Here is a 26,892-nt window from a genome sequence, read left to right on the forward strand (position 1 = left end):
TATTCTGATCATATTTCAATAGGAAAGTAAATCTCCCAATGAGTACTGAAATATTGGTACTCATTACTGCTCTTTGAGAGGGGACAGGATTACAGAGAGCTCCCAGTTTTTAGCTGTTTGTCTGGATTCCTTGTGAAAGAGCACACTGAGTTGGGAGTGACAGCTCAGTCCTTCAGTGGCACCAATCTTTCAGGTTCAAATCCAAGTTGTCTGTAATTTAAAAATGATGTTACTGATCACCTGCAGAACAGCTGATCCCCATGAGATGTACTCCCTTGTGCGTGTTATTTCAAAGGGTATGGAAACAGGTAAAGATCCAGCTGTCCAGAGCAAATAATGGAGGGTTTGTGCTGCTGATGGCACAGTGTGACATGAATAAAAAACTGAATTGCAGTTTATCCATCTTAAATATCAAAACCAGCTTATGTGAAGCTGCCTTAACTTGATCTTTGCAGAAAGGAAGTGAAGGAACATGCAGTTCAGAATGTACCTGTGTGGCAGTGCATCCCTGGGGGAAGGAGGTGCTCAGAAAAGCCCTGGACACCTGTTAGAGCCGGACAGGGATGATGCAAAGATAATGGAAAGGCCAGGCCTTGCTTAATGCTGCCTGGCCCTGGAGTAGTGAAAACGTGGATCAGTTAGCAGCTGAAAGGACCCTCGTGCATCTGTCAGCTGTCCAGCACAGAACACAAATCTGTTGTTGTTCAGATGCACTTCTGTACTTCTACTTTCAGCAGGCTGTCAGCATCGTCCTGCTTCATGCTGCAGGGGCTGTGTTTGCTTCCTGAGCATGTACTGGGCAGTAACAAATGTGCTGCTTGTTGTGATTGCAGAGATCTGATGGGAGCAGCCTCGAGGCTGAGGAGATTAAAAAAGATGGGATGCTGTGCTCCTCAGAGACTGCTGTCCTGAACCGCTTCAGCAAAGCTGAATGGGAGTGAAAGAGCCAGTCAGTCACAGCTGCTTTGGGCATGCAGCTACATGGGACACACCAAGTATTAAAGCTACTCTTTCCTTTTACATCAATAATTAGTAGTTAGTATGCTTTGTGGAACAACAAAAAAAAATTACAGCAAGTAGTTTAAAAACAATAATTTAATGGATTTTAAGAACCTAATGCCTTTCTTGCAAGAGTCGTGGTTCATGGTGTTATTTTCTTGTGCCACTGTCAGTGACTTTGCTTGCTGTTACCGTGTCCTGTCCACGAACAAGTGCTAAAGGTACAAATTCTTTCTGAAGGGTACAAACTGAGAGAGCTGCTTTAACATACAGCAAGCTGTCAGAGGAAAACCAGACAAAAACACCAGGCCTGGCTTACTCACTGATTTTCAAGACTGGAGCATCTTGAAGCTCCAATATTCCCTTGTACTATCCACCTTGAAAAGGTTTTCCCATGAAATTAGTTCTTGAAACCATGTCTCTTTTTTGCTCCTCAAAGCCATGTGTGCTTCCTTGTTGGAACAGAATGAGTTTGATTTAACTGCTAGAAAAATCAGTATTTTTAGGTGTGTTTAAGGCTGAAAGGCTACGGAGAACTGGCTGGTGTGGAAAAGAGGGAGCTGTCCCAAGGTAAGAAGGAAGCACACGTGCGGGAACCACAGTAGCAAGGTTTTCTCAGGCTGTTCTCTTCCTCCAGAGGTTTGTGTTCTCTGCTGGCTCCTGGTGAATTATGGAATCTTCCAGAGTAATCGTATGAAAGTTCCTCTCCAGCAGAAATATCAGCGGCTGCAAAAAGCGCCAGTTTGGGCACCATGGAGTCAACCCTCACTGGCACCATGAAGAGATTGGGTTCACAGGAGTGGTTCAGGAACCTGCCCACGTTCCCGATGCGGGTGGGATCCACGAAGGTCTCCATGACCCGCCCGTCGTGCAGGTGCTCCCTCACTGCTATGATGTAGTTTGGCTCCTGTGGGCTCTGGGCCTGGATCCTCCTCTGGGCCTCAGCAAAGCCCAGCACCTCCCCAGCATACTCGCACACGAAGCTGCCCCTGGGGACGGGCTCCAGCGCGCGCACCCCCCAGCCCTTCCTCTGCGTGCGGAACACCTGCAGCCGCAGCTGCAGCCCCCGCTGCACCAGCCTGTTCTGGCAGCCCTCCCCACAGCAGCACAGGCTGTTGCACTCAAACACGGGCCTGGAGAAGGGCTGCTCGTGCTGCTCTGGCAGCCCGAGGCGCGGGCTGTCGTGCCCGCGGCTCAGGCAGGGGCACTCGGCAGCCGCGCAGGAGCTGCTGCGGCACGAGCAGCCCGGGAAGGTGACTTCAGTGGGGTCCAGCTCTCCGTCGGCTCCGGCCACGCTGTCGGGGCTGTACTGCAGAGAGAACAGCAGTCAAAGCCTTGGCAGCAAGCACTGCTTGAAACCAGAACGTTAAAAGAGCTTGTGTCTGTAAATGGCCGAGCCCAGAACAAAAATCACGAACGCTTCGCTTTTGTGTAAACTTCTAACTCAAACTTGTCTGAAATGTTTAAAAGAATACAAATCAGATATTCCATATAGACCAAAACCCAACTGATAGTCTCATTAGTGCCTGAATTTTTCAAAATAGCCCCCTGGCCACAAAAAATGCTTAGCAGAAAAAAATCAGCTCGTTAGACTCTGCCAGGTACCATTTTCATTTATAGTGATACTAAAGATATTTATTTATGCATGTATTTATTTGCAGAATTATCAAGGTATTGTTAAAGTAATTCTGCCCACATTTCAAAATGCTCAATAAGTTACTTCTAAGGTTAATCTATAGCTCTTCAAGCCACAGAATTTCAAACACACAATTATGTTAAAAATGAAGATAGTTCCAATGTATCTCTTCAACTTGTTGTATCCACACTTCCTCCTAGTTCTGCTACAAAATCATATCCTCAAAATTACACTGATGCCCCCAGCAGGTGAATGGTTATAGAACCACGGAGCGTTGCAAAACAAAACCTGATAGAAACTGCTACATTTGGAAACCAAGATACAAGGACAGCCACGGTGTATTTCCACTCCCTTCTCAGCATTCTTCTTTATTTAGAAGCCTGGAGGATGTGCTATCACTAAATATTCCATTTCACAGCAGCTTGTACCCGGCAGTTCGGGGTGTTGTGAAACACGACAGTAAATCTGCAAGTTTCTTTTTTTAATAAGCATCAGATCCTCAGTCACTCGGCTTTATTCAAAACCAAGTTTAATGTTCCTCAACCACCATTTCGGTAAAATACGAGCACACCACGCAATTCAGGGAGATTTGGGTCTACAAGGATCACAGCTTAATTTTTCCTCAAGGCTTATTAGAAGCTTCTCCAATCTGGTTTGTATAGACTCTCTGATACCACTGAAGCAAATTCCTGGGCATCCTGGAGTGACAGGACAAGCAGGAACAGATACAAACTAAAAGACAGCAGATTTAGATTAGATATTCGGGGTAAATCCTTCCCTGTGAGCATGGGGAGGCCCTGGCACAGGTTGCCCGGAGAAGCAGCGGCTGCCGCATCGCCGGCGGTGTGCAAGGCCCGGCCGGAGGGGCCTGCAGAGGGAGGTGTCCCTGCAGAGGGAGGTGTCCCTGCAGAGGGAAGTGTCCCTGCAGAGGAAGCTGTCCCTGCCCCGCTCTCTCCCCGCTGTCCCCGCCCCGGTACCTGGAAGGCCGGCGGGGCCTCCCCGGGCGGCCACAGCGCCACGGCCACGGCCTCGCTGCCGCCGCTCAGATCCGCCATGTCGGCGCCCCGCCCCCGCCGCAAGAGCCCGCACCCATTGGCTGCGCGGGGCCGGTGCCGCTCGCTGATTGGGCAGGGGAAGTGATTGACAGCTCGGCGAGAGGGCGGTGCCGTGTGGCACGGTCCCACCCTCAGCGGGGCGGGCGCTGTGAGGGAGCCGCGACCCTGCTCGCCCCCGTCCCACACCGGCCCCGCTCCGGTTCCACACCGATCCCGGCCCCGCTCCCCTTCCACACCGGCCCCGCCCCTGCCCGCCCCCGTTCCACACCGGCCCCGCTCCGGTTCCACACCGGCCCCGCTCCCGTTCCACACCGGCCCCGCTCCCGTTCCACACCGGCCCCGCCCCCGTTCCACACCGGTCCCGGCCCCGCTCCCGCTCCCGTTCCACACCGGTCCCGCTCCCGCCCCCGTTCCACACTGATCCCGGCCCCGCTCCCGTTCCACACCGGTCCCGCTCCCGCCCCCGTTCCACACCGACCCGGCCCCGCTCCCGTTCCAGGCCGGCCTCGCTCCGGTCCCGCCCCGCTCCCATTCCTCACCGCCCCGGTCCCACTCCCGTTCCACACCGGTTCCTCTCCCGCTCCACACCGGCCCGTTCCACACCGGCCCCGCTCCCGCCCCGGTTCCTCTCCCGTTGCACACCGGCCCGGTCCTCACCGGCCCCGCTCCCGCCCCGGTTCCCCTCCCGTTGCACACCGGCCCGGTCCCGCCCCGGTTCCTCTCCCGCTCCACACCGGCCCGGTCCCGCCCAGGGACGCAGCCGCCCTCGGCTGGGTGCGGGGAAATGCCGAGGCACCAGCTCCGCTCCCTCCCTACCGAGGCTGCGCCTCCAAACCGCTTCGTGCGGTGCGTGTGGAGCGCTCGCATCCATGGCCAGTGTTAATCGCAAACCACGGAGCTGTGTTAATTCCTCACGTGGCGCTCAGTCCTTGCTTATTTTGAAGGTGTTCGGGTCTGCAAGTTTGTTTTTTTTTTTTTTAAAAAAAAAGATCCCGAGCCCTCGTGCAGCTGAGGCAGTGCCACATGCTCCTGTCCTGCAGATGGGAACAGCCATGGCCATTGCTAAAAATAGGTTAGAAACTGTTATAAAACAGTTAATAATTGTTGAGCACGTACTGCTAAAAATTTGTTTATTATATTGTAAAGGGGATAAAAGGGTAGTTAAAAGAAATACAGTACTCAACGCACCGTATTCCACCTAAAGTGAACCACTCCCCAGACGAACCGAGCCAGCCTGGACAGAACTGTAATGGGCCAATAAAGCACCTTAAACCTTCATGCAAATGAAGGATCCCAACAGAAACCAATCCAAAGGAACAAGAACAGGATAAAAAGGGGGCATCCGTGTCGCTATTGGACACGAAATGAGCACACAGAAGCTTGGTAAGTTCAAGAGAGAAAAAAGAGCTAATTTTATTTCTGACCTTGCAGTATATAGAATTCCAAAAGCGACAGTGGATTGGGGGATGAAATTGTCACCTCTCCAACCACACTGGTCAAACCAACATCCATCAATTCTCTCCCTCCACAAAGAAGAACGCAAAACAATCATTATTTACCTGAACAGTGCGTGAGAACTCCAGTAGAAATATGTAAACATCAGAAGGCATGGAAAACTTTTAAAAGAGCTTTAAAACTTTCAGAAGAGCTATAAAAGAAAACTTAACACTTTTAAAAGTCAGGGCAACACATCCGAGCCAGTGAATCCGTGCCGCTCCACCTGGAACATCGGGGGCATTGCTGCTCAAGAAAGGAAGGAGATCCAGCGCTGTCGCTGCAGCATCCTCGACAGGAATGCTCCTGCTCCACTCGCAGAGCCCCTTGCTTTAGGCCTTGTTACAATAAATGCTGAATTCATTTAGTACCCAGAGCGCGTTCCCGTTTCTAACAGCTGGGGGCTATGGCTTTTGGCAGGGCATCATCCAGCCAAATCCGTGTTCTGCGTGATGGGAGACACAAATCCATGGAAACAAGTCGTGCCTTGGGATCACACATTGGGTTGGGTTGGAAGGGACCTTAAAGCCCACCCAGTGCCACCCCTGCCGTGGCAGGGACACCTCCCACTGTCCCAGATGGCTCCAAGTCATGTCCAGCCTGGCCTTGGGCACTGCAGGGATCCAGGCGCAGCCCCAGCTGCTCTGGGCACCTGTGCCAGGGGCTCCTCTCCTCACAACCAAGAATTTATTCCCAATGTCTCATCTAAACCTGGCTCATGTGACCTTCTTCTAAAGCATCTCACACCATCTGTTTCTGAGCTGGAAACTGCCCAGCTTGTGCTGCCATGCTGGGGCTTCCATTAGCTTTTGTATTTACCCCAGCTCAGGTGTTTTGGGTTTGAGGTTGATGAAGCTGTTACATCATTTCACCTGCCTTTTTCCTTTGCTTGAGCCATGTGTTTCCATTTGGAACTCAATTAGCACACCCATAAATAAGCCCCCTCCTTAGAGCTGGGGGTCTGAAGTTTTTGGAGTGTGTTCTGTGCTCCTCCAGGAAGGTGTTGCTTGTGGCTGCTTTTCCCTGTGGTGGTTACTCACCTGGCTTTTTTGATCCCTCTTTCTGCACTATTCAAGAAGTAGAAAGTTGTTGCCTCTGGTGTTTCCTTCCTCCTGTCTGGAAAAAGGAGCTGAGCAGCAGCAGCAGGAGGAGAGTTGCTGGTGAGTTTGGACAATGAAATCACTGTTTATGTGGGCTAGAGAGTTGATGTGAAGGTAAATGAGAGTGTTGTTTGTTAGGTAATTGAAAGGATTGTTTTTGCACTGAAAGAGAAGGGGCGGTATGGAAGAGGCACTTCTGGAGGTCTGTGCTTCCCAATGTCTGGCCTATCTGATTTTGGGGAAGACTTTAATCAGTTTAAAGTTGTGCTATTTGTGCTTTATTGTTGATCAGAATGTATGTGGTGGAAGGGTCTGAACACAGCCTGTGGTTCTGGGTTTGTGCACCCACAGCTGCTTGTGGTGCCTCCTTGGGGTGGCTGCTCTCACCCTGGGAGTCCTTCACAGACTGGGGAAGGGAGATCAGCTTTAGGAGAGATACTGGAATGCTGAGTGATTGGTGATGTTAAAATGTGCTTCAGCTTAGGGCTTTCTGTTATTACCAAGCTGACCTTTAGATCATGACACTAATTTGGCTGCTGGTCCATAGTGCCAGATGGAATTCCCTACCACTTGGAGATGATTGAAGTAACAAGTCATTACTCTGTTGCTTGTATGTACAGGAGAGGGGTTTGGGAATCTGCAAAAGGTCACGGAAAATCCAGTGTTTTCCTCCTCCTTATCTCACCCAGAGCTCTGTTGTGTTGAACTATGAATGTGTTAAAGTGTTAAGAGGTCCAGGGTGGGTGAAAAATGAATAAAAGCTCCTTTTCATTTGTTATGTAAAATTGTTGTTGAAGGACAGCTTAAAATGCAGCTGGAAGAATGAATTAGAGGTGAACTTTGTGATGCTGATCTGAGGCACCTGGGACTTTCTTTTGCAGACTCTGTGATGAGACTGCAAATCCCTTTTGCTACATTATACATATTAAGCTGTTGAGCTTTCCCCCATATAAGTAATACTTTTGTCTCATAAATCACTTTTCTGACCCCCTCTCTGCCCTTCTTTGGGTTTCTTAATTTTCTTCTGAGAACTGGAATTTGGAAGGTTAGCTCTGCTTGAGCTGTTAGTTTGTGTCTCCACCTCATTCCATGGAATTTTGGTGGCTGAGGCTGTTTGTAGTACTAAGGTGGTGGAGCTTGAGAGGTGTGAACCTGTGGCGTATCAACTGCACTTCAGGGAGGTGTGCTCAGAAACCTCGGTGCAATCCCAGCCTAGGGGAAACTGGATGTAAAACTTTCCTGTCTTTCTGGTAGGCAAAAGGCCCAGGAATCAAAGATTCCAAATAGGTGTGGTGGAAGCTAAACTGTCCCAAGTGATAAACACAGAATCCTGTGTGTTTCTGGTGTCACCATCAGTGCTCTTGGGGGGTCCGGTGCAGCCCTTTCTCCAGCTGGGAGTGTTGCCAGCTCTCCATCAGCTCAGCTGTGTTTTCCTTGTGCTGGTTTTGGCCCCAAAGGGTCCCGGTTTTAGGGCTCTCCTGGGGAGAGTGATCAGGAGCCTTTTGCTAGAGGAGCCTCATTGGAGCCTCCCTTTGGCTTCCTAGTTTCCTGTGGAACCAGTCTCTGAAATAATAAGGTAGTCCCTTTTAAGTGTTTTATTTTACATTGCACATGGTTTCTCACTGACTTTGTTCTGAATAGCCTATTCAGATATTGAAAGTTGCTATTTTACATTAAAAGGCAGCACATTTCCTGTGTGATATACTGGAGACGCCTCCTGAGGGGTTTTTAAAATCGTGGCATTGAGCACAGACATTCCAAAGGGACCTTAGTCTGTCATTCTCTGGCTGTGAGTTTTAACTGCCTTATCTGTGTCTGCTTTAGGCTGTGTCTTCTTCATCCTATAGTTAATCTTAGATACTTAAAAAAAAATTCCCTTATTTAAGGACTCTTCTCTCTGTGCTGCTCTCCTTTTCATGTCAGGATGAACTTTCCCTTTGGTTTGACCTTCATTTATGGATCATCCTCTCCATCAGGTTGGTGGGCAGGTACTCTGAATCCTTCTGCCAGCCTCTTTGGTGTCTATTAGAATATTGATTTGCAGGGAGTGAAGTATAAAAAGTCAATATCCCACTAAATGGAGTAAAGTGACACTGTTCTAAGGCTGGACAAATCCAGAGTGGTGCCTGCACACTGAGGTGGGGTTGGCTGGGCAGGTGAGATAAAGCCATGTTTCAGGTGTGTTCATGGCAAACAGCCACACTTAAAAAGTGATTATCATGCAAGAAGGTGCCTGGGTTTGTTAGAACACCTGCAGTTTATTTTTCACTAGTGAAGCAGTGGGATATAAGTGTTCTGCAGAGCATTTAGACCAGATATATGGACAGGAGCAATCTGATGTGGCATAGCAGTGCCTGCCCTGAAGTGCTGAGGGAATTGTGGAGACACCAGGTGTGAGTATTTTGGTTTTTTGTCAGTATGAGGAGCCTGCCACACAGAGGTGATGACTGCAGCTCACCCACCTGCCTCAGCAGTCTGCCACTCAAAGTGGGGAACTCAAACACATATTTTTGTGTTTTTCCCTTTTGAACCATTCTCAGAGCAGTCTGCAGCTATTTTATCGTGTGCTCCTTGTGCATCGGAGCCAGCCACAAACACCTGACCGACCACAGGTGCAATTCCTCTCTGATTAAAGTGTAATAAACAAGTTAACACGTGCTGCTAATTGCTTACCTGGGAAACCGAGGTTTGGCTGCTTACAGCTCAATTTATTTGTGCTTTCCAGGCTGTGCAGTCCCTGGCTGTGCCCTCTGGCTGGGGTTTGGGGTGTGTGGCTGCCTGCTCGCTGCCAGGCTGGTTCCTCATCCCCGGGGGAGTTGGGGGCTCGTTCCTCAGCCCCGGCTCCTGCTGCGTGCTAATGAGCTGCCGAAAGCCTCCCAAGGAAATGCGCGCTGCAGCGAGAGCTCTGGTGATGGGGTCTGTAAATCCCGAGAAGGAGAAGTTGGAGATGAGTTTATTTAAGCGTGCCTTAGCTGCGCAGAGAGGGCTGACCTTGGAAAATGCTGGGTTTGAATAACGCAGTTTATCAAAATATCTCCAAGTGCTTTTGCAGAAAGAGATGAAATTTGTTTCCTTTCTTGTACAGATAAGAAAACTGACGCAGGGACACATGAAAGAAGTTAAGCAGTGGCTGAGCTCTTGGTTATCACAGGGCTCTGCATTTCATCCCTTCCCGTGTGCTCTTACAGCGTCGATTGGGTAATAGGAACCATAAATCTCTCTGCCAATACACGGGCACTCAAAGTCTTGACTTTGAGATGAGTAACAAAGTTTTCTAGCTCAGCATTTTGTCACATCCTTGGATGTAAGCAGAACGAGTTAGAGCAATGAGAACAATTCAGCTCTCGCCATGCAAATGGATTGCTCATTAATAGTAATGTATTTTGGTGAAAATTAGTCCTGATGTATTTTGGGTGATTAAATTCACCCCTGTTTTGGCCTGGCAGCAGCAGGTGATCTTGCAAAGACCAGATGGACCACTCATCTCCTGGCTAAAACTGTGCTGATGTTTTGCAAGGAATCTTTCCTGATGGTTTTGTTATTAGAGAAAGCCACAGAACAGCCTTTTGGTGAAACAGACTTCTGTGTAACAGTATTTCTTCAAAAGAAACTCATTACCAAGTGAGACACAGAACTGCCTCCCAGACTGGACAAATTTCTTCCCTTTGAAGTGCACATCAAATTCCTTCTGTGCTCCCCATCTGCCTTGTATGAACAAACTTCATCTGACATCGGTGACCTCTGGCATTTCCCTCTGGCTGAGGGAGATGTATTTGCACACCATTCAAGTCTTTTATGGACTACATATGTAAGGGGCAGTTCCAGGGGACTGCAGGCAGTGTTGAAATGGATGTCTCAGTGATACAGCAGGCTCAGCAAACTTCTGCTGCTTTCTCTTAATGTGCTGCTGCTTGCCAGAGGCAGAGCTGCACGTTCTGCCAGAGTAAAGGGGGCTGGGAGAGGATGCCCGCGGCTTTGCTGTCCTGCCTGCCCCCTGGATGTGTTGTGCAGCTCCTGCGGGCTGTGCCTGAGCAGGGCTCCGGGTGGTGGCCGCTGTGACACGGTGGCTGTTGCCTTTTCACAAGGCTGTGCTGGCAGTGTGCTCAGCCCCTCGGGTGGCAGTGCAGCAGCTGGAGCTCTCTTGTGCCAGAGAGGGCTGTCCTTGGCACGCAGCTGGCTGTGCCAGGGCCCCGTGTGCTGTGGGACACTCAGCTCAGGGAGGTGGCACTTCAGTCCCCTGTAAGAGCTGGCAGTGGCACCCTGGCAGCAGCTCCCTGTGTGAGGTGCCCAGGGTGTGAAGGTGGCTGTGTGCTGCTGCTCACAGCCTCGCTGCCAGCTCTCAGAGCTGGTTTGGGGGTGTTAATGTTTCTTTCAGGGGTTTCCTCAGCCTTTACACCGCGCATTTCCTGCATATTGTGCTGCACGCTGGCAGGGGGGGTTTGACGTGTCAGGGTCTGCAGTTCTGTTGTGTTTTGTGAAGGTGAATTCTCCATTATTCAGGGTATTCCCCAGAGCCCACCTCGTTTTCCTTTGAGACACGACTTTGCCAATCCCTGCTGAAGATAACTGGGTCACAGAAAAGGCCAGGTGGGCACCTGGAGGGTATCTCTGTTTATCCTTGGGGTGTGGATGTACACATTTCATACTGTGTTTTCATCCCAATTGGCCCTAAAGGACTATATTGATTCAATTTCTCTTCTCAGAGAATCTAGATGCTTCCTTTTTTTTTTCCCAGTTCTCATCCCTATGCCTCTTAAAACAATGTGTAATGAAAATTTCTTAAGATTTTTTTTTAGCTTCTTTTTAAAAATAAATAATTTAGTTTCCTGCTTTTGATTTCTCATCACTAGTGTGGTCTGGTGCCTGGAACCACTCAGTTTGGAGTGGTTCTTTTTGGTGGTTTGCTGGCAGTTGTGAGTGCTTCATCTTGCAGGTTAATGCCTCTCGAGAACTACTGGGATGCAAGTTGTCTGAAAATGCACAGGGGCAAAGGCTGATGGAAAATATTAATGCTTTGTGAATAAATAGAAGGTTGAGTGAGGGATAATCACATTTATCTTGAGTGGGTCAGGCTGGAAAAAGTCCTTCTAGTTCTCATCACAGGTAGCATCTTGGGTTAGGGTTTGTTTTTTTCCCCCACAAGCAACATTTGCTTAGTATATTACAAATTTTTCACTGTGATGGTTCTGTGCTGTTTATGCTTTCAAAAAAATTTAATGTTGCATTTTTTTTTTCCATTTGCTTTCTTCAAAAAGAGATGTTTTGAGAATAAAAATGTTGCTTACCTTGTCCTGCTGCTCCATAACTGTACTCTGGCTTATATGAAATCCATAATTTTTCCTTGTTGGTAGGACAACAGAAAAGAGAAAGGTGAAATTAGAATAGGAATACAGATTAATGTTAACTGTGTGTGCTGTGGTTAAATAAATCACTTAATGATCACAGAATAATAATTCAGTGTGGCCTGCAGTCAGACAGGATGCTTTTAAGGGGGGAGGAGCTGTATAAAGAATGAATTATGTGTGTTTAATGTAGTATTTCACTGTGATAGTAAATCAATTCCCCTCATCAAATTACCCAAACAAATTTATGAGTGTGAATCCAGGGCAATTAATAAACCATCTTCCATTGGACTGAGAGATGTAGTTTTGTGCTGTAACCTTTAAATACAATTTATCTCAAAGGCATAATGCTTAGATGCTAAATGTTGCTTCTCAAAGGAAACTTAGGAAGGAAGGAAAAAACAGTTAACTTACGTAGGATTTCAGTTTCTTCAAAATTAATTACCCTTCAGAGCTATTAATTTTGATGTAATCCCTCAATTTTTATCTCAATGTGATATGCAAAACTGGTTTTGTGTGGCTTTAAACTGACAGAGTAGGTTTAGATTAGATATTGGGCAGGAATTGGTGCTGGGCAGCCCTGGCACAGGTACCAGAGCAGCTGGGGCTGCCCCTGGATCCCTGGCAGTGCCCAAGGCCAGGCTGGGCACTGGGGCTGGGAGCACCTGGGACAGGGGAAGGTGTCCCTGCCATGGCAGGGGTGGGATGGGTGGAACCATCCTGGGGTTCTGTGGAACCTCTCAGTGCTGGGAGTGCTCCCAGTGCCTGTCAGAGCCCAGCACACCCCTCTGGCTGCCCTGGCTGGCTCCAGACCCTGGCAGGGGGCTCACAGACCTTGGCACAAAGGCAAAAACACCTGTAGCTTCCATTTTAGCCCGTGGGAAAAGCTGCCAACTCTGTGTGAGGAATTACAAACCACAAGGGTTTGAGCAGTGTGGTGGTTGAATTAACATAGGGTGGAAAAGTGGAATTTTGGGGTTTTTAGAATGGGGTTCAAGGGGACAAGATGGAGGGATTTGGGCGTGTCCTGACCTTCTTCTCCTTCTCCTTGCCCTCCATGTCTTGCTGTGCTGGTGACACTTTTCTGTTGGTTTCAGGCACAGACACACTGTCCAACATCAATGACAGACATTGGCACGTTATTGTAACCACGGCACACGGAGTTTTTGGTATAAAATGTGAACACTGCCCTGAGGGCAGACAGAATGCCATGGCCGAGCTGCTGGGCAGAGCTCAGCAGGGCAGAGAGAGAATGTTCTAGAGAAGGGAAAATGAACGCCCTTGAGAAGGTGATCCTGTGCATTCAGACTCCTTCTTTGGCAGCACGGGCTGGGAGAACAAGGACTTTTACACTCTTGGGGTCATCCCAGCACCCAGACCCTGTGGGTGCCCATAACTGGGAGCAGGGAATGGGCTCTCTGTGCCTCCAGGCACCTGCAGGGCTCAGGCAGTGCCAGCACTCACAGCAGCTGCTCCTGAAGGTACAAATCCAACCCAAAAAACCAGTGGGAGGGTCTCGGGGATGTTTCTGGGCAGTCTCCAGGTGGGAAGTGAACTTTAGGAGTATATCCCTGAGATGATTAATCCTGCTCTGGCTCTGACCTCCACAAGCCTGTCCTTTGCATCTAGCCCCCATCACTAAGTGCTGAGCAGGCAGAGGTGGAGGGAATGCTGTTCCTGTTTGGAAAACATCTGGAGCTCTGATTTTAGTGCAGCATTAGCTGGGTTTAAAGAGTGATGCAGAGCAAGGTCTTCAGTTCCTCTCCCTGTTACCAGAGTGAAAATAGTGATAAACTCCTGTAATACAGATCAGCAAAATAATCCTTTGAGGCAGCAGTCTGTCTTACTGATTATTCTGATGTGATTTAGGTGTGTCCAAGGAGGTGATGAACCCTGGAGGGAGGGCTCAGCTGCCTGCTTGGCCAGGCTGCTGTGGGCTGTCCAGCTCTGAGCACATTACATGAAACGTGGACACAGTGAAAAGCAATCTTGCTTTCAAAGGATTGTTGGTGACCTTTAAATTAGGGCTGGGAGTCTCATCATGAAGTGCCAGGGCAGGAGACATGACTTACTCCCCTTTCCCTTGGAACTGAAAGGTTATTTTCACTGAAATTACCACTTTTTACAGAAAGGTCAAATCCATATAGCTGCATCTCGAGGAGGCAGTCAGTGACCTTGTTTATCTCCCAGTGTTTGCAACTTCATAATTCTGGGTTTTTTTTTACAGATCTTGCTGTTGTCATTCTCTTATAACATTGCAAAGAGCCGCGTTTGATGGGCTCGGTGTTGAACTGCTGCAAATTGTTTGTGTTCACTCAGATGGAATAATGGTAAATGACCCTGGTGCTGGGCTTGGAGCTCTGTAGGAGCTGTTGTTTAACTGCTTCTGGCTGCTGTCACCCTAAAAAACCACTGCTTGCAGCCTCTGGTTTAGGGGTGTTAGCTCTGTTGGGCCTGCCAAGGCTTTCTGTTGTGTATTTTAGTTGCTGACTTGCACATAGTTACAGAAATGATAAATGAAATTTATAGGAGTCCCCCAAGTGCCACGGGATTTCACTAGGACTAAATCCCCAAATTGTTTTAGGGGCTTGCTCTTAGACTGTATTTTACAGCTCTGTGCTGAATGAAGAATCTCTTTTCCAAAGGCTTGACAAAGGTTTTTAGAAAATGAAGAAACCCAACTCCCTGCTATTTAGGTTATTTGTCACTTTATATACTTGAAAGAACCAGAACTTTTAATCATGTTTTTTGCCCATAAGTCTGAGGGTAATTTGATATTCTTTTAATCAAGTGGGTAAAATCTTGAATTCAGAGTAGTGGTTATGTGCTGCTTATGTAAGCTGGCTAAAAAGAGTGACTAAAAATTAGTTGCTATCTTTTGTACAAAAATTTCTTTAAAAAAGGGGGGGTGGAGTGGGCTAGACTGTATTTAATTTTCCAGTTGTTTGCTTTTTAAAGTGTCTAACATTAAGTACAGGTACTGAGAGTCAGGAAAGTGAAGTGGCTACAGCATCCTCGGCTAGATTTTCAGTCTGTTTTTGTTTGCCTTGTAGGAGACACGTGTCTCTATGTTTATAGCTCCTGAAGTTTTGCCCCTGTTAACCTAACCGAGACAGAAGAAATTATCTAAACATCTGCCAAGAGATGGCGGTGCGATGCTGCTCCATGTGCTGGGGGAGCTCTGAGAGCTGGCAGCACCTGAGCCTCCTTCCCGAGGCTCTGGGTGGCTCTCCTGGAACAGACCGACATTTATCAGTTCACACAAGCTGTGCTTTGAGAAAATCAGCGAAATTAAAACGATTGTCTAAAAATCTGCTTAAAACTGCTTTGCAGTGCTCTGTCAGCTCTGGGAAGTTTTGCTTCTGCCCTGCGTGGATGTACATTTCTTAACGTGTGCTTTGGCTGGGATAAAGTTAATTTTGGGCTTGGTGGCTGGTTCTGTGCTGTTTCACTCAAGAGAAATCCAAAGGCAGCTCTGAGGCTGGCATCATTTCCATCCCCTGACAGTAGTGGTGCAACACTGATTTCTGTTGCAGGCAATGTTAAAGAGGATAATTCTTAGCCCCAAAACCAAATCCCCTTGCATTCCAGCTAGGTGCTGTATGGATTCAGGCCAGGCAAGGCTGGCAGGGACAGGTAATCCCCCTCATTTGTCAGAGTTACAAGGCAGCTGGTGGGAAAGCCCTTCTCCTGTTCCCCTCATGTGTTGTACAGCCCTGTGGCTATTGGACACAAAATGAGTACACAGAAGTTTGGTAAGTTCGAAGAGAAAAAAGAGAGTTTTATTCAAACATCTGGTATTGATAGAATTCTAAAAGTAACTGGACTGGAAGATGGAATTACCACCTCTCCAACCACACTGGTCAAACCAAAGCCCATCAATTCTCTCCCCCCACAAAGAAGAATGCAAAACAATCGTTATTTACATGAACAGTGTGAGAACTCCACTAGAAATAAGTAAACATCATCAGAAGGCTAAAGGAGTTTTATGAGAACTTTAAAAACTTTCAAAAGAACTATAAACGAAAACTTAACACTTCGAAAAATCAGGGTAACATCACCCCACATTCCAGGCACAGAGAATGCTGAAAAATTTCCTTTTTGCCTGCTGAATACCAAAGTGTTTCTTGGAGCAGGTGGGTGAGATCAGAGGGCTCCAGCTGCAGAGTGTTTCCCTGTTAATCCGGGGTGGCCTGGGTGTCTGCAGGAGGCTTTGCTCTCTCCTGGGGCTGTGCCTGTGTCTGACAGGCGTGGGTGAAGCCTCTGAGTTTGGCACTGCTGGTACCTGTGGGAGCCCAGCACATCCCTGTGGCTGCCCTGGCTGGCTCCAGACCCTGGCAGGGGGCTCGGAGACGTTGGCACGAAGGCAAAAACACCTGTGGCTTCCATTTTAGCCTGTGGGAAAAGCTGCCAACTCTGTGTGAGGAATTACAAACCACAAGGGTTTGAGTAGTGTGGTAGTTGAATTAACAGAGGGTGGAAAAGAAGAAATTTAGGGGTTTTAGGATGGGGTTCAGGGGGTACAAGATGTGGAGGGATTTGGGCATGTCCTGACCTTCTTCTCCTTCTCCTTGCCCTCCATGTCTCGCTGTGCTGGTGACACTTTTCTGTTGGTTTCAGGCACAGACACACTGTCCAACATCAATGACAGACATTGGCACGTTATTGTAACCACGGCACACGGAGTTTTTGGTATAAAATGGTAACACCACCCCAAGGGGGTGGGAATCTGTCACAGACTGACCTGCTGGACAGACCACAGCTCCTTGAGGAAGCATGTTAGAGATGAGAGAAAATAAACGACCTGGAGAAGCTGACCCTGCACATTCAGACTTTTTCTTTGGCCGTGCAGGTTGGGAGAAAAAACCTTGTTACAATCTCGGGGTTATCTCGACCACCAGACCCCTGAGAGGTTCCTTCCTGTACCTCCAGGTGTGGTTTAGTTCCTGCTGCCAGGCAGAGGCAGGCTGTGGGTTATAAGTGTTGGATGTTGTGACTGGGGGGAGAAGCCCCTGAGCAGTGAGAACAGCCCCTGTGCCCTGCCCTGAGCCTCCAGTGTCCCGTGGGATTCTCCTGGGCTGTGCCAGGGACACTGGACACTGCTGGTGTGCTGCACTGTCACCTGCTGCTGCTGATGGGGAAAGGATTCCATTCAGGCTGGAAATGAGTTCATGGAGAATGTCCCTTTTCAGACAAGTATTAGTAGGGAAAACTCTTCAGTTGGTGCCGTTTGTTGCTAAAATCTGAGGCTGCTTCCATGATACTGTCCCTAGACTGTGTTTCCTCTGTTCACATGGGGTATTTATCATAGCACTATATCAGGACAATTTTGTAGTATTCAGTCTAAATTTTCTATGTCTTAATATGACCCAATACTGCTTGCTAATGTCTCCATTGCTAGAACAAATATTTCATACTTATTCCAATTTTATAGCTTTTTCTGATTTTCATTGAGTGAATGTGAGGTTCCTTACCTGTGTACTTTTTGTCTATTTTTTCATTTACTCTTGAATTTAATTGGTCTGCAAGTTTTAATATACACTCCAGTCATTCTAAACACATTCTTCACTTGAGGAAAATGAAATAATAACCTGTGTAATGAGTGAACAAAATTTATAACCATTTGAAAACTAAACCTAAACTCATGTGTCCTTCCTGGTGTCTGTTCCAAAGCCATGACTGGAATCATGCTCTCGGTGTCTCGGTGGGTTTGTGCCTCTGTTCAGCTCCAGTGCAGATGGCTGGCAGGAGACCAAACGCTGGTTCTTGGCCAACGGGACATGAAAGTGGGAAGCTAAACTCTGAGCAGGAGTCCAGAGAGGCCTGGGCCTTGATCCATGTCAGCAGAGGCCGGTGCAGCTTCAGCACGCTGTGCTTTTTGCTTTATAACCACATCAGGAGGATTTCAGAAAGGAGACGAGTGAAGGACGGGAGGAGAGAGGGCCAGAGGACAAATGACTCATCAGAGATTCCCCAGCAGGATGTGGCAGAGGATTCAGGTCCTTTGAGTGCATCCTGATCTCCTTGCCAAAGTGGCACAGCCAGAGCAGAGCACCCAGCCCTGGGTCTCCTCAGCCCTGGCTCCAGCAGGGCTGTTCCCTCTGTGCTCCAGCCACGCTCCAGGAAATATTGTAAATGTGCCCAGGGGGAAGAAATGCTGATGTGTGACTCCAGCTCAGAAGGCTGAATGATTTCTTTATTAGAACTATGCTATAATGCATTCAAATATATTTAAAAGGAGATACTAAAGCTACAAACCTACTTTTCAAACTCCCATATCTAACTCACAACTTGTAACCCTCTCTGAGAGCCCAGCCACAGGTGGGTTGGGTTGGATTGGGTTGGATTGGATTGGGTTGGATTGGGTTGGATTGGCCACCAGCCCCAAACAATCCTCACCAGAATCCAACCAAGCAATCACCCCAGGTAAACAATTCTCCAAACACATTCCACATGGGAAAACAAGGAGCAGAAATAGGAATTGTTTTCTTTCTTCCCTCTGTGCTCCTCTATGGAAAAAATCCTGGGAGAGAGAAGAGTGTGCCTGCCACAAGGAAAGGCACTGGGACTCCTTCCCCTGGCAGCAGCAGCCTTTTGGTTAGACCTGGTTTTACTGAGCATCATCTTCAGCATTACACACCTTTGTCATTTTTGTGCTGTTCTGGGGGTCTCAGAGCAAATATTCCCTCAATTCCTGTTTCTGGGGAATGATGGGCTGTGTTGGGCCAGACAGCGCGAGGCTGCTGTGCCTCATCCCACGGAGACTGGGGCACAATGGCCAATCTGTGTTCCCACTCGGTCCAGATCAGATGTGCTCAGCATTTGGAGTCTCCCCTGCTCGGATTATCTGCACATATGCCAGGGTGGCAGTGTCTGAATGATTTCAGTGCAGGGGGGCAGGGGGAGAAAAGCCTTTTGTTGGGGGTGTCTGTGCAGTGCTTGCTGCCAGGGATGGATTATCGAGTAGTGACTGAGTTTTGTACACGTGCCTGGACAACCCCTGGGGCTGCTCCTGAGTTTTTTAGCTGATCCCTTCATAAACCTGTGGTCCTGGAATTCCAATGAATGAAGAATATTATTGTTACCATCACAAATTCAGTCTGAGTATTGAGAAAGTCTTAAGATTAAGGGGGAAAATGAATTCCCAATGATAAGAAAACAGAATGCAGTTACCAAGGGCTTTTTGCCATCTGTCAGCATTGTGCCTACATATATATATATCCCCAACCTCTCCAGTCATTTTGAAAATCACTTTTTCCATATATTTTCATGGAGTGCTCTGTTCTGTACCCACTTAAATCTTATGCTAAAACCTGTTTTGTTTACATTGCATATTGTATATTCATCCAGTGCTGTATTTCCCATACATGCTCAGAATATTTTTGGTATTTCTTAGGATTTGTTCTCACTTCAGAACTTTTTACTTCAGACAGCAGTTAAGGGGTAAAGGAAAAAAAAAATCACTTGACCTAGTTATGGAACTAAAGCCTGCAAACTGTACACTGGTGGGGAGTCTCCTTGCTGGAGCTGTGCATTTTGATTCCTGATTGGCTTTGTCTTTCCATCTGCTCATCTCATCTGCAGCTCCTGCACTGTCTCTCACCGAAGCTGTGATTGCTGGTGTGTTTTATTGTGTGCCAGACTGTTGGGGACTGGCTGCTGACTTCTTTCTACTCTGCTGCTCTGCTTTTGTTCCCCTGACTCAGATCTGCCGCTCTCAGTTCCTCTTGCTCTGACAGACACTTTCCTTCCAGGGACAAGACTCTGACAAGATTTTTATAGAAAGTAACAAAGCCAGAATACTTTTTTGCATAGGATCTACTTTTTCCTGTAGCCTTTTATCTGAGTTTGCTCTTGTCTTCTACCTTCACAGTGTCATTTCAAAACTTTGTGTTTCCTGTAGTTCTCGTGCATAATCTTAGTGCGATTTAGGATGTTTTCTGTTAGGGTTGAAATACCTTTTCTTTCCTGCTTGTGACAATGAGCTGAGCAGTGCTTTGAGCTGTTGGTTGGATTTTTTTTCTCCCCACCCTTGCCCTCCATCAGGTTTGTTCCCTCCTCTTTGTTGTGGAAGTGTAAATGCAGAGCAGCCCTAGTGGCTTGTGCTGGGTTTCACTGGGCCACCAGCTCGAGTAGAGACCTGGCTGCTGGGGTTCTTCCACTAAACACATCACAAACAGAAAATTAGTGGCTTTGTGATTTTGTGTTTTGAGGGAGGATGCTGCTGTTCAGGCTTGGGCTGTGCTGAGGGGGTACTCCCAAAGTGACTCCAGGATCTAAGTACAGACACAAGCTTGGGATCACAAAATGCTCTTGTGGTTGTTTTTTCATTCCTGTCACCTGAGAAGGATGTACATGTGGTAAAGGAATTTGACTAAGTAATTAATGTCCAAGATTCACTTTTATTTTTTTTTAAAAAGGAGCTTAGATCTTTCTACTCTGACAATGCTTTCCTCCCTCTTCTCACACTCCCACTTTCCACTGTTTTCCCAGGGGCTTCTGAAACATAATTAAATTCTAAGTAAATTTTCCTATCACAATTGGCACACAGTGCTATTGACAATATAAACAAAGCACACAAATGGTTTAATGCAGGAGAGAGAGAGATAACAAGAGGGGGGGATCAGGCCTGCCTTGCTCGCAGGAGCTGCAGCAGAAGTTTTGCATTTCCAACATCCTCCAGCACAAACCCAGTGGTTTTGGGCAGGTTCAGTTCCAATATCCCTCACCATCAGTCACAAATGCAGCTCTTCCTGAGGGGGGTGGATTGTAGCATGGAATGAACTCTGGCTTTTGGGAGGCCATGGCACTTTTTGGCTTTCAAGGGTACAAATTGGATCTGTGGCTATTTAAAAACAGCTATGTTTTTAGAAGAGAAAAGTGATTTATCCCTGGGGTCCCAGTGACTCCCCAAGGAGGAGCTGTCCCATTGCAGTCAGGCTCTGGTAGCAGCTTCTGCTGTGCTGGCAGTGTCTGCATGTGTTTGTTGCAGCATGGGGAAAAGTGCCATATTTCATAACAGATGCAAGTTGCCTATTTTCTGTCAAGCACTTGGACTCTTTCAAAATGACAGAATAGTTGTTGGACCAGTTTAATTGGTGAATCACCACTGATTGTCACTTGTCTCTATAAAAGTGGATCTCAGGTGATCCAAATATTCCTCAGTGAGATCAAGAGAATTGTGAGAGAAGAGAGAAGAGGATCTGCCACTGAGGGACATCAGCCTGGCTGTTTAATTACAGAAATTAAAACATGTTCCTATAAACTTGTTTGTGAATGATTTCCCATAACTCACTGGTTTTGTTTCACTAAATTTTGAGTGGAATAATAAACTAATATTTTACTTTAATCAAGTAAGATTCATAGCCTAGTGCTCAGTACTGTAGTGTGCAAAAAACTCTGAAGCATTTAAACAAAATAGGAATTGAATTAGTGAGACACTGAGCTTTAAAAAAGGAGTTCTGTGTGTGTGTGTGAGGTATCTCTGCTTCCATGAAGACATCTGGCATTTCAGCTTACTCTGCATATTTGGTGGTGTGGAACAATTTAAAGCATGTTATTTTTGAAATATGTCATCTTGCAGTGGCAGAGGAGAACATAATGACATTGCCTGTGACATGATTTGCAGGCTGAAATTCTGTTAGCCAGCGTTGCCCTGCTGGTGGAGAAGCACCTGCACTTGAGGATGTTTTTAAATCCTTATAATTAGGGCTGCTCTGTAGATGGAATCATTTCCCTGTGGTGTCAGTGGGTGAGATGGGGATGGTGCAGTAGCCAGTGCTGGACACTTCCTGTCATTTCTAAGGAAAAGCTGATTTTTCCTCAGCTGGATCTAAGTTCAGCTTGCTCAGACTTGAAGCCAAATCAAGTTCCATCAGCTCATCTGCTGAAAGAATGAGAAATTTAAGAACTGCTTCAGGTGTGACAATTGCCATCTCTAGCAGGTTGTTCTGTCTCTGAAGTGAGGGCAGCTTGTGCAATGCTGTTACAATTCCAAGCTCTGGGCAGTGGGAGCAGCAGAAGTCCCCAGCTGACATCCCCTGGCTGTTTGGGGTTTTCTGTGGAGCAGGCTCTTGGCTGCAGAGTCCTGGAGGAAACACCCAGGGGCTGGGGAGGTGGCCCAAACAGTGGGATGGGGGTCTGCAGGTGGCTGCGTGATGTTTTATTCCCCTTTTCCTCTTGGAAGGCAGAGGACCTCGAGCTTGGCCATTCCTCCAGCCCAGGTTTAGTGCTGCTTCCAAGCCCTCCTGTGATATTCTGCCTCCCTTATGCCTTTAAGAGGCGAGGGAAAAGCAGCAGCTGAAAAGCTGCTGAGCAGAACATTCCCTAAATTGCTGTTCCAGAGGCTATAAAGGAAAGAAGACCCTGAGGTGACCTACCTGTGTTTGGTTCCTGCTTGTAGCACTTGCTGTGTGTTGTGTGGTGTTGGTGTAGCAGGAACAGCAGCGTCCGTGCTTTTCCTGGAAAAGCAGAGTGAGAACAAGAGAAGGGAGTGTTTACAGTAAAGTCAAAACATGACCTGGGCTGCTTGTGGAAAAATTCCAACGGGCTTCAAATCTGGAGATGTTTCCTGACAAATTGTACTGGTGTGTTCCAGGGTTAGGAGTGTTTTTGTAAGTGTAAGTTACTAAAAGGTCTGGAAACTGTGAAAAGCCAACTTGAAAGTTTGAGGGATACATTTAAACCCAGACCTGAAGGGAAAAAAAAAATATAACCGTGGCATTGACTGTCTGTGATAAGGTCTCTGAGATTTTTCTCAAATAATTAGCAGGGTATAAATATATCAGTTCAAAGAAATGTGCAAATCTCTTCTGACAAACATTATTATCCAGAGGCTTTCTTTTTATCTGCAGGCATTGTTTCTTGTGCATCCATGGTTACTTACACTCCCAGAAGGGGGGGAAAAAAAAAGAATTCTCTATTCCTAGGGTATCGTGTTTTACCTCTGGCTAGAGCTGTGCTATGGGTGAAAGAGTTTTTCTGCATAATCTATCCTGGGAAACGGTCAATAACTAAACCAGAGTAAAAGTTAATTACCAGCTACTTGGTAAGGCCATTAAAACATGCCCGGGGGAAGAAGAGGCCCTAGAGATAAAAAGGAGGTAAGAAGTGAACACTTCTCAGGATTGTGTGTGTGAAAGGGAAGAGAATAGTTCATGCACATGAAATAAAAGAAGGCAGAGGTTTGTAACTCAGTGGTTAAATATGATCTGCTAGAGACCTTTTAGTTGGGAAAAAAAAATGTTTTATCGCAGGTAATCATAGTGTGGTTTGGGTTGGAAGGGACCTTAAAAGTCACCTCGTTCCACACCCCTGCCAAGGCAGGGACACCTCCCACAGACCCGGGTGCTCCAAGCCCTGTCCAAGCTGGCCTTGGTGCCATAGAGCAGGAGCACACTTGGGATTGCGTGCTGAGCAGCTGCTGGGAGTGTCTGAGGAAATCCAGCTTTTCCCAGTCTGCCAGGAACCCCTGTGGCACACAAAGCAGCGTTGCCTTTTCTCTCGGGGATTCCTGTGTCCCCTTGGTTTGGTCACGGTGGGGATGGCCCTGGGAGCAGTCTCAGGGTCTGGGTGCTGGGATGACCCCAAGAGTGTAAAATTCCTTGTTCTCCCAGCCTGTGCAGCCAAAGGAGGAGTCTGAATGTGCAGGATCAACTTCTCAAGGGTGTTCATTTTCCCTTCTCTAGAACATTCTCTCTCTGCCCTGCTGAGCTCTGCCCAGCAGCTCGGCCATGGCATTCTGTCTGCCCTCAGGGCAGTGTTCTCATTTTATACCAAAAACTCCGTGTGCCATGGTTACAATAACGTGCCAATGTCTGTCATTGATGTTGGACAGTGTGTCTGTGCCTTAAACCAACAGAAAAGTGTCACCAGCACAGCAAGACATGGAGGGCAAGGAGAAGGAGAAGAAGGTCAGGACACGCCCAAATCCCTCCATCTTGTATCCCTGAACCCCATTCTAAAAACCCCAAAATTCTAATTTTTCACCCTGTGTTAATTCAACTACCACACTGCTCAAACCCTTGTGGTTTGTAATTCCTCATACAAAGTTGGCAGTTTTTTCCCACGGGCTAAAATGGAAGCCACAGGTGGTTTTGACTTTGTGCCAAGGTCTCTGAGCCCCTGCCAGGGTCTGGAGCCAGCCAGGGCAGCCAGAGGGGTGTGCTGGGCTCTGACAGAGCCGGAGCAGCCCGGGCAGCTGTGACACTTCAGCTCTGAGACAGGGGCAGGGACACTGGGCTGCCAGCTGGGAGCCTGTGCACTTTGGGATTTTTGCTGTGTTTAGCAGCAAAAACAGCAGAAGGGGGATGATGGGGTGAAAACTGACCTCTGAGATACTTTGCTCAATTTTAGTGTTTTGCTAATGTGCTTTTTAGTACGAGTTGAATTTAAGTGCTTGAGGAGGATGCCTGGATCTTGTGCAGCCTAGGTAAGAACTAGCCCCATTCTGTCACGTAGTCTGGATTTTAATAAGCCTTGTGCAAGGAGTCTGTGTGCTCCACAGCAGAGCAGGGGTGACCTAAGAGACTTGTGGGTAATAATTCATATTCTGTAATAATGAGTTTTCTCTAACTCTCCTTCCTGCTTCCCATCTGCCTTAGGTTTTTCACTGAGTAGAAATTAAAGATCCTGTAGATCAGAATTCACATTCTGCTTGGTGTCATAGAGGACAAACATTTGCTGTGGGACGGGGCACTTGACCTGCTGTTGCACTGAAGGTGTGCAGGGAACCTCCAGGGAACTGAGGCCTTCCTGAACAGGAACAAAAATACTGAATTTAATCCTGAATGTTTAGGTAGGTCCTCATCAGTGCACGGGCTCAGTAGCCAGCTGCACTCTCAGCCTGGGGTATGTGGGCAGCGTTTTCCTGCCAAGGGAGATGTCTCATCCTGCAGCTCCAGTGGGATGAGATGCATGGAAATAACAAGCACAGTGAACTCTGACTGCTGCAGGAGCTGTACAGGGGGAACACAAAGCACTGGGGGGCTTGGAATGGGCTGTCACTGTGGGCAGCTGTTCCAGAAGCTTCATGTAAAGGCTGAGTGCTGCCAGAGCCTGAAGGGTGAGGAGGAGACAGAACCCTGGGAAAACTGGGAATTTGTAGGAGGCCTGGAAAGCAAGTTCAGGCTGGGAAAGGCTGCAGAGCCAGAGCTGGGCTGCTGTGGGACTGCAGGGGACAAAGGAGAGAACTCCCTCCAACATCTGCATGGGAAATGCTGTGGGTATTATTTCACTATTGCTTTTAAAAAAATATATTTTAAATAAAAATATTTTAAAATAAAACATTATTTCACTAATGCTTCATGCCAAAACCAAGTAAACGTGGCACTTTGTGATTTAGTGTACCCGGTGGGATTCAGTCAAACATTGGACTTGATCTTGGAGGCTTTTCCCAACATCAAGGAGTCTGTGATTTAAATTATTTGGATAGAATCTATCAGCTGGTTGATAATTTGGACATGAGCTTTCTGGATGTGACAAAAAGAGATACGGAGCCTGAAAGGCAACAAGAGTTTTGCAGTAAAGGAGATTTCCCTAAAACAGCTGCTACGAAACAAGGGACAAGTGGAGCTGAGACATGGCATTAGGGAACAGACATAACTTTTTTTAAAGCATTCTCTAACACAAATGAGTCCAAAGAAGTAATTTTAGTTGCAAGAGCCTAATTAAGCCCTGTGATGTGAACAGAAATAGCCAACCCAGAGCAGTAAATGAGGCTGTTCTGGTCCTGGGAAGTGCATTTGGCAGGGAGCAGAGCAGCTGAGGGGGGTGCAGAGCCCTGGCACAGGGGGCTGTCAGCTTGGCTGTGTCACTGCCTTGGTTTCCCTTCTCTCTGGGCTGCAGGCAGGGCCTCCAGTCCTGATCATGAGCTAGGCCAAAGGCAGAGTTTGAGCTGATGAGGATGATGCACTAACTACTTGCTGTCAGCAAGGATGAGAATAACCAAGCAGCTTTTGGGTGTGCAGGTACAGCAGTAGGTGTTTCTTCAGGGTTTAGACACTGATTTCTACCCCATGACAGTTTTATCAGTTGATTTTATTAAAAGATAGTTCAGAGACCATAACAGAAGTGAGATTTGTGGGAAAAGGTTATAACATTAGCACTACAGAATGTGGAACTTTTTGTAACTGTTCTCCTCTGCACGCCCTTGATGCACTGTGGGATTGGAGCTGGGCGAGTTTCACCCAGAATTTGGGGATTGAAGGTTTGTTTCCCCTTGTGATCCATTGCTGTTATGTCAGTGTTTGGGTTGAGAAGTCTCTTCTATGAAAAAATAGAACGGTGGGATTGGAGCTGGGCAAGTTTCACCCAGAATTTGGGATTGAAGGTTTGTTTCCCCTTGTGATCCATTGCTGTTATGTCAGTGTTTGGGTTGAGAAGTCTCTTCTATGAAAAAATAGAACTGTGGGATTGGAGCTGGGCAAGTTTCACCCAGAATTTGGGGATTGAAGGTTTGTTTCCCCTTGTGATCCATTGCTGTTATGTCAGTGTTTGGGTTGAGAAGTCTCTTCTATGAAAAAATAGAACTGTGGGATTGGAGCTGGGCAAGTTTCACCCAGAATTTGGGGATTGAAGGTTTGTTTCCCCTTGTGATCCATTGCTGTTATGTCAGTGTTTGGGTTGAGAAGTCTCTTCTATGAAAAAATAGAACTGTGGGATTGGAGCTGGGCAAGTTTCACCCAGAATTTGGGGATTGAAGGTTTGTTTCCCCTTGTGATCCATTGCTGTTATGTCAGTGTTTGGGTTGAGAAGTCTCTTCTATGAAAAAATAGAACTGTGGGATTGGAGCTGGGCAAGTTTCACCCAGAATTTGGGATTGAAGGTTTGTTTCCCCTTGTGATCCATTGCTGTTATGTCAGTGTTTGGGTTGAGAAGTCTCTTCCATGAAAAAATAGACTTCATGGTGGAAGGTGGCAGCAGTTTAATGCCAGGGAGCTGCTGAAGGGCTGTGCAGGAGGGTGACCCTGCCTGGCTGGGCTGGCAGCTCCTCTGGCCCAGGAGGTTCTGATCTGGTTTTAGCTGCCTCTTTACTTCCATGTTTTTATGGCAAACACAGAGGCAGATGTTGTAAGCATTTCAAACAACAGCTTGTTGAGCTCTTTGTGGGTATCAGGGTCTGCTAGAGTGGGAGCCAGCAAATTCATTATTGAGAGAATAATTTTTTATGCTGTGATGATGAGCAGGTTCTGTTGTGGAGTTGTGTCTGTTATGCTTCAGAAGCCAAAACAAATAATCTGAGAGTCCTTTTCATGTTCTTTTTGGGG

The 26,892-nt window shown here is 47.3% G+C and overlaps 1 protein-coding gene and 1 long non-coding RNA gene across 3 annotated transcripts; one reads left to right on the top strand and one right to left on the bottom strand.

Moving 5' to 3' along the window:
* Nucleotides 1–1,077: 1,077 nt before the first annotated feature.
* LOC128794032 (histone-lysine N-methyltransferase SETMAR) lies at nucleotides 1,078–4,901 on the bottom strand. Of its 2 annotated transcripts, XM_053953611.1 has the most exons (3): nucleotides 4,425–4,901; nucleotides 3,613–3,754; nucleotides 1,078–2,308 (listed from the first exon to the last, which is right to left on the bottom strand). In XM_053953611.1, exons 1-3 carry the CDS (start codon nucleotides 4,559–4,561, stop codon nucleotides 1,526–1,528), a joined length of 1,062 nt encoding a protein of 353 aa, XP_053809586.1. In that variant the 5' UTR covers nucleotides 4,562–4,901; the 3' UTR covers nucleotides 1,078–1,525. The 2 variants fall into 2 exon arrangements, with proteins under 2 accessions (XP_053809586.1, XP_053809585.1); XM_053953610.1 differs by having other exon boundaries at nucleotides 3,613–4,901.
* LOC128794035 (uncharacterized) lies at nucleotides 4,673–5,554 on the top strand. The gene is made up of 2 exons (XR_008432969.1): nucleotides 4,673–4,762; nucleotides 4,895–5,554. It is a non-coding gene; the product is annotated as an uncharacterized LOC128794035 (long non-coding RNA).
* The last annotated feature ends 21,338 nt before the right edge of the window (nucleotides 5,555–26,892 follow it).

The sequence above is a fragment of the Vidua chalybeata genome, chromosome 12 (genome assembly GCF_026979565.1).
Source record: "Vidua chalybeata isolate OUT-0048 chromosome 12, bVidCha1 merged haplotype, whole genome shotgun sequence".
Classification (NCBI taxonomy): domain Eukaryota; kingdom Metazoa; phylum Chordata; class Aves; order Passeriformes; family Viduidae; genus Vidua; species Vidua chalybeata.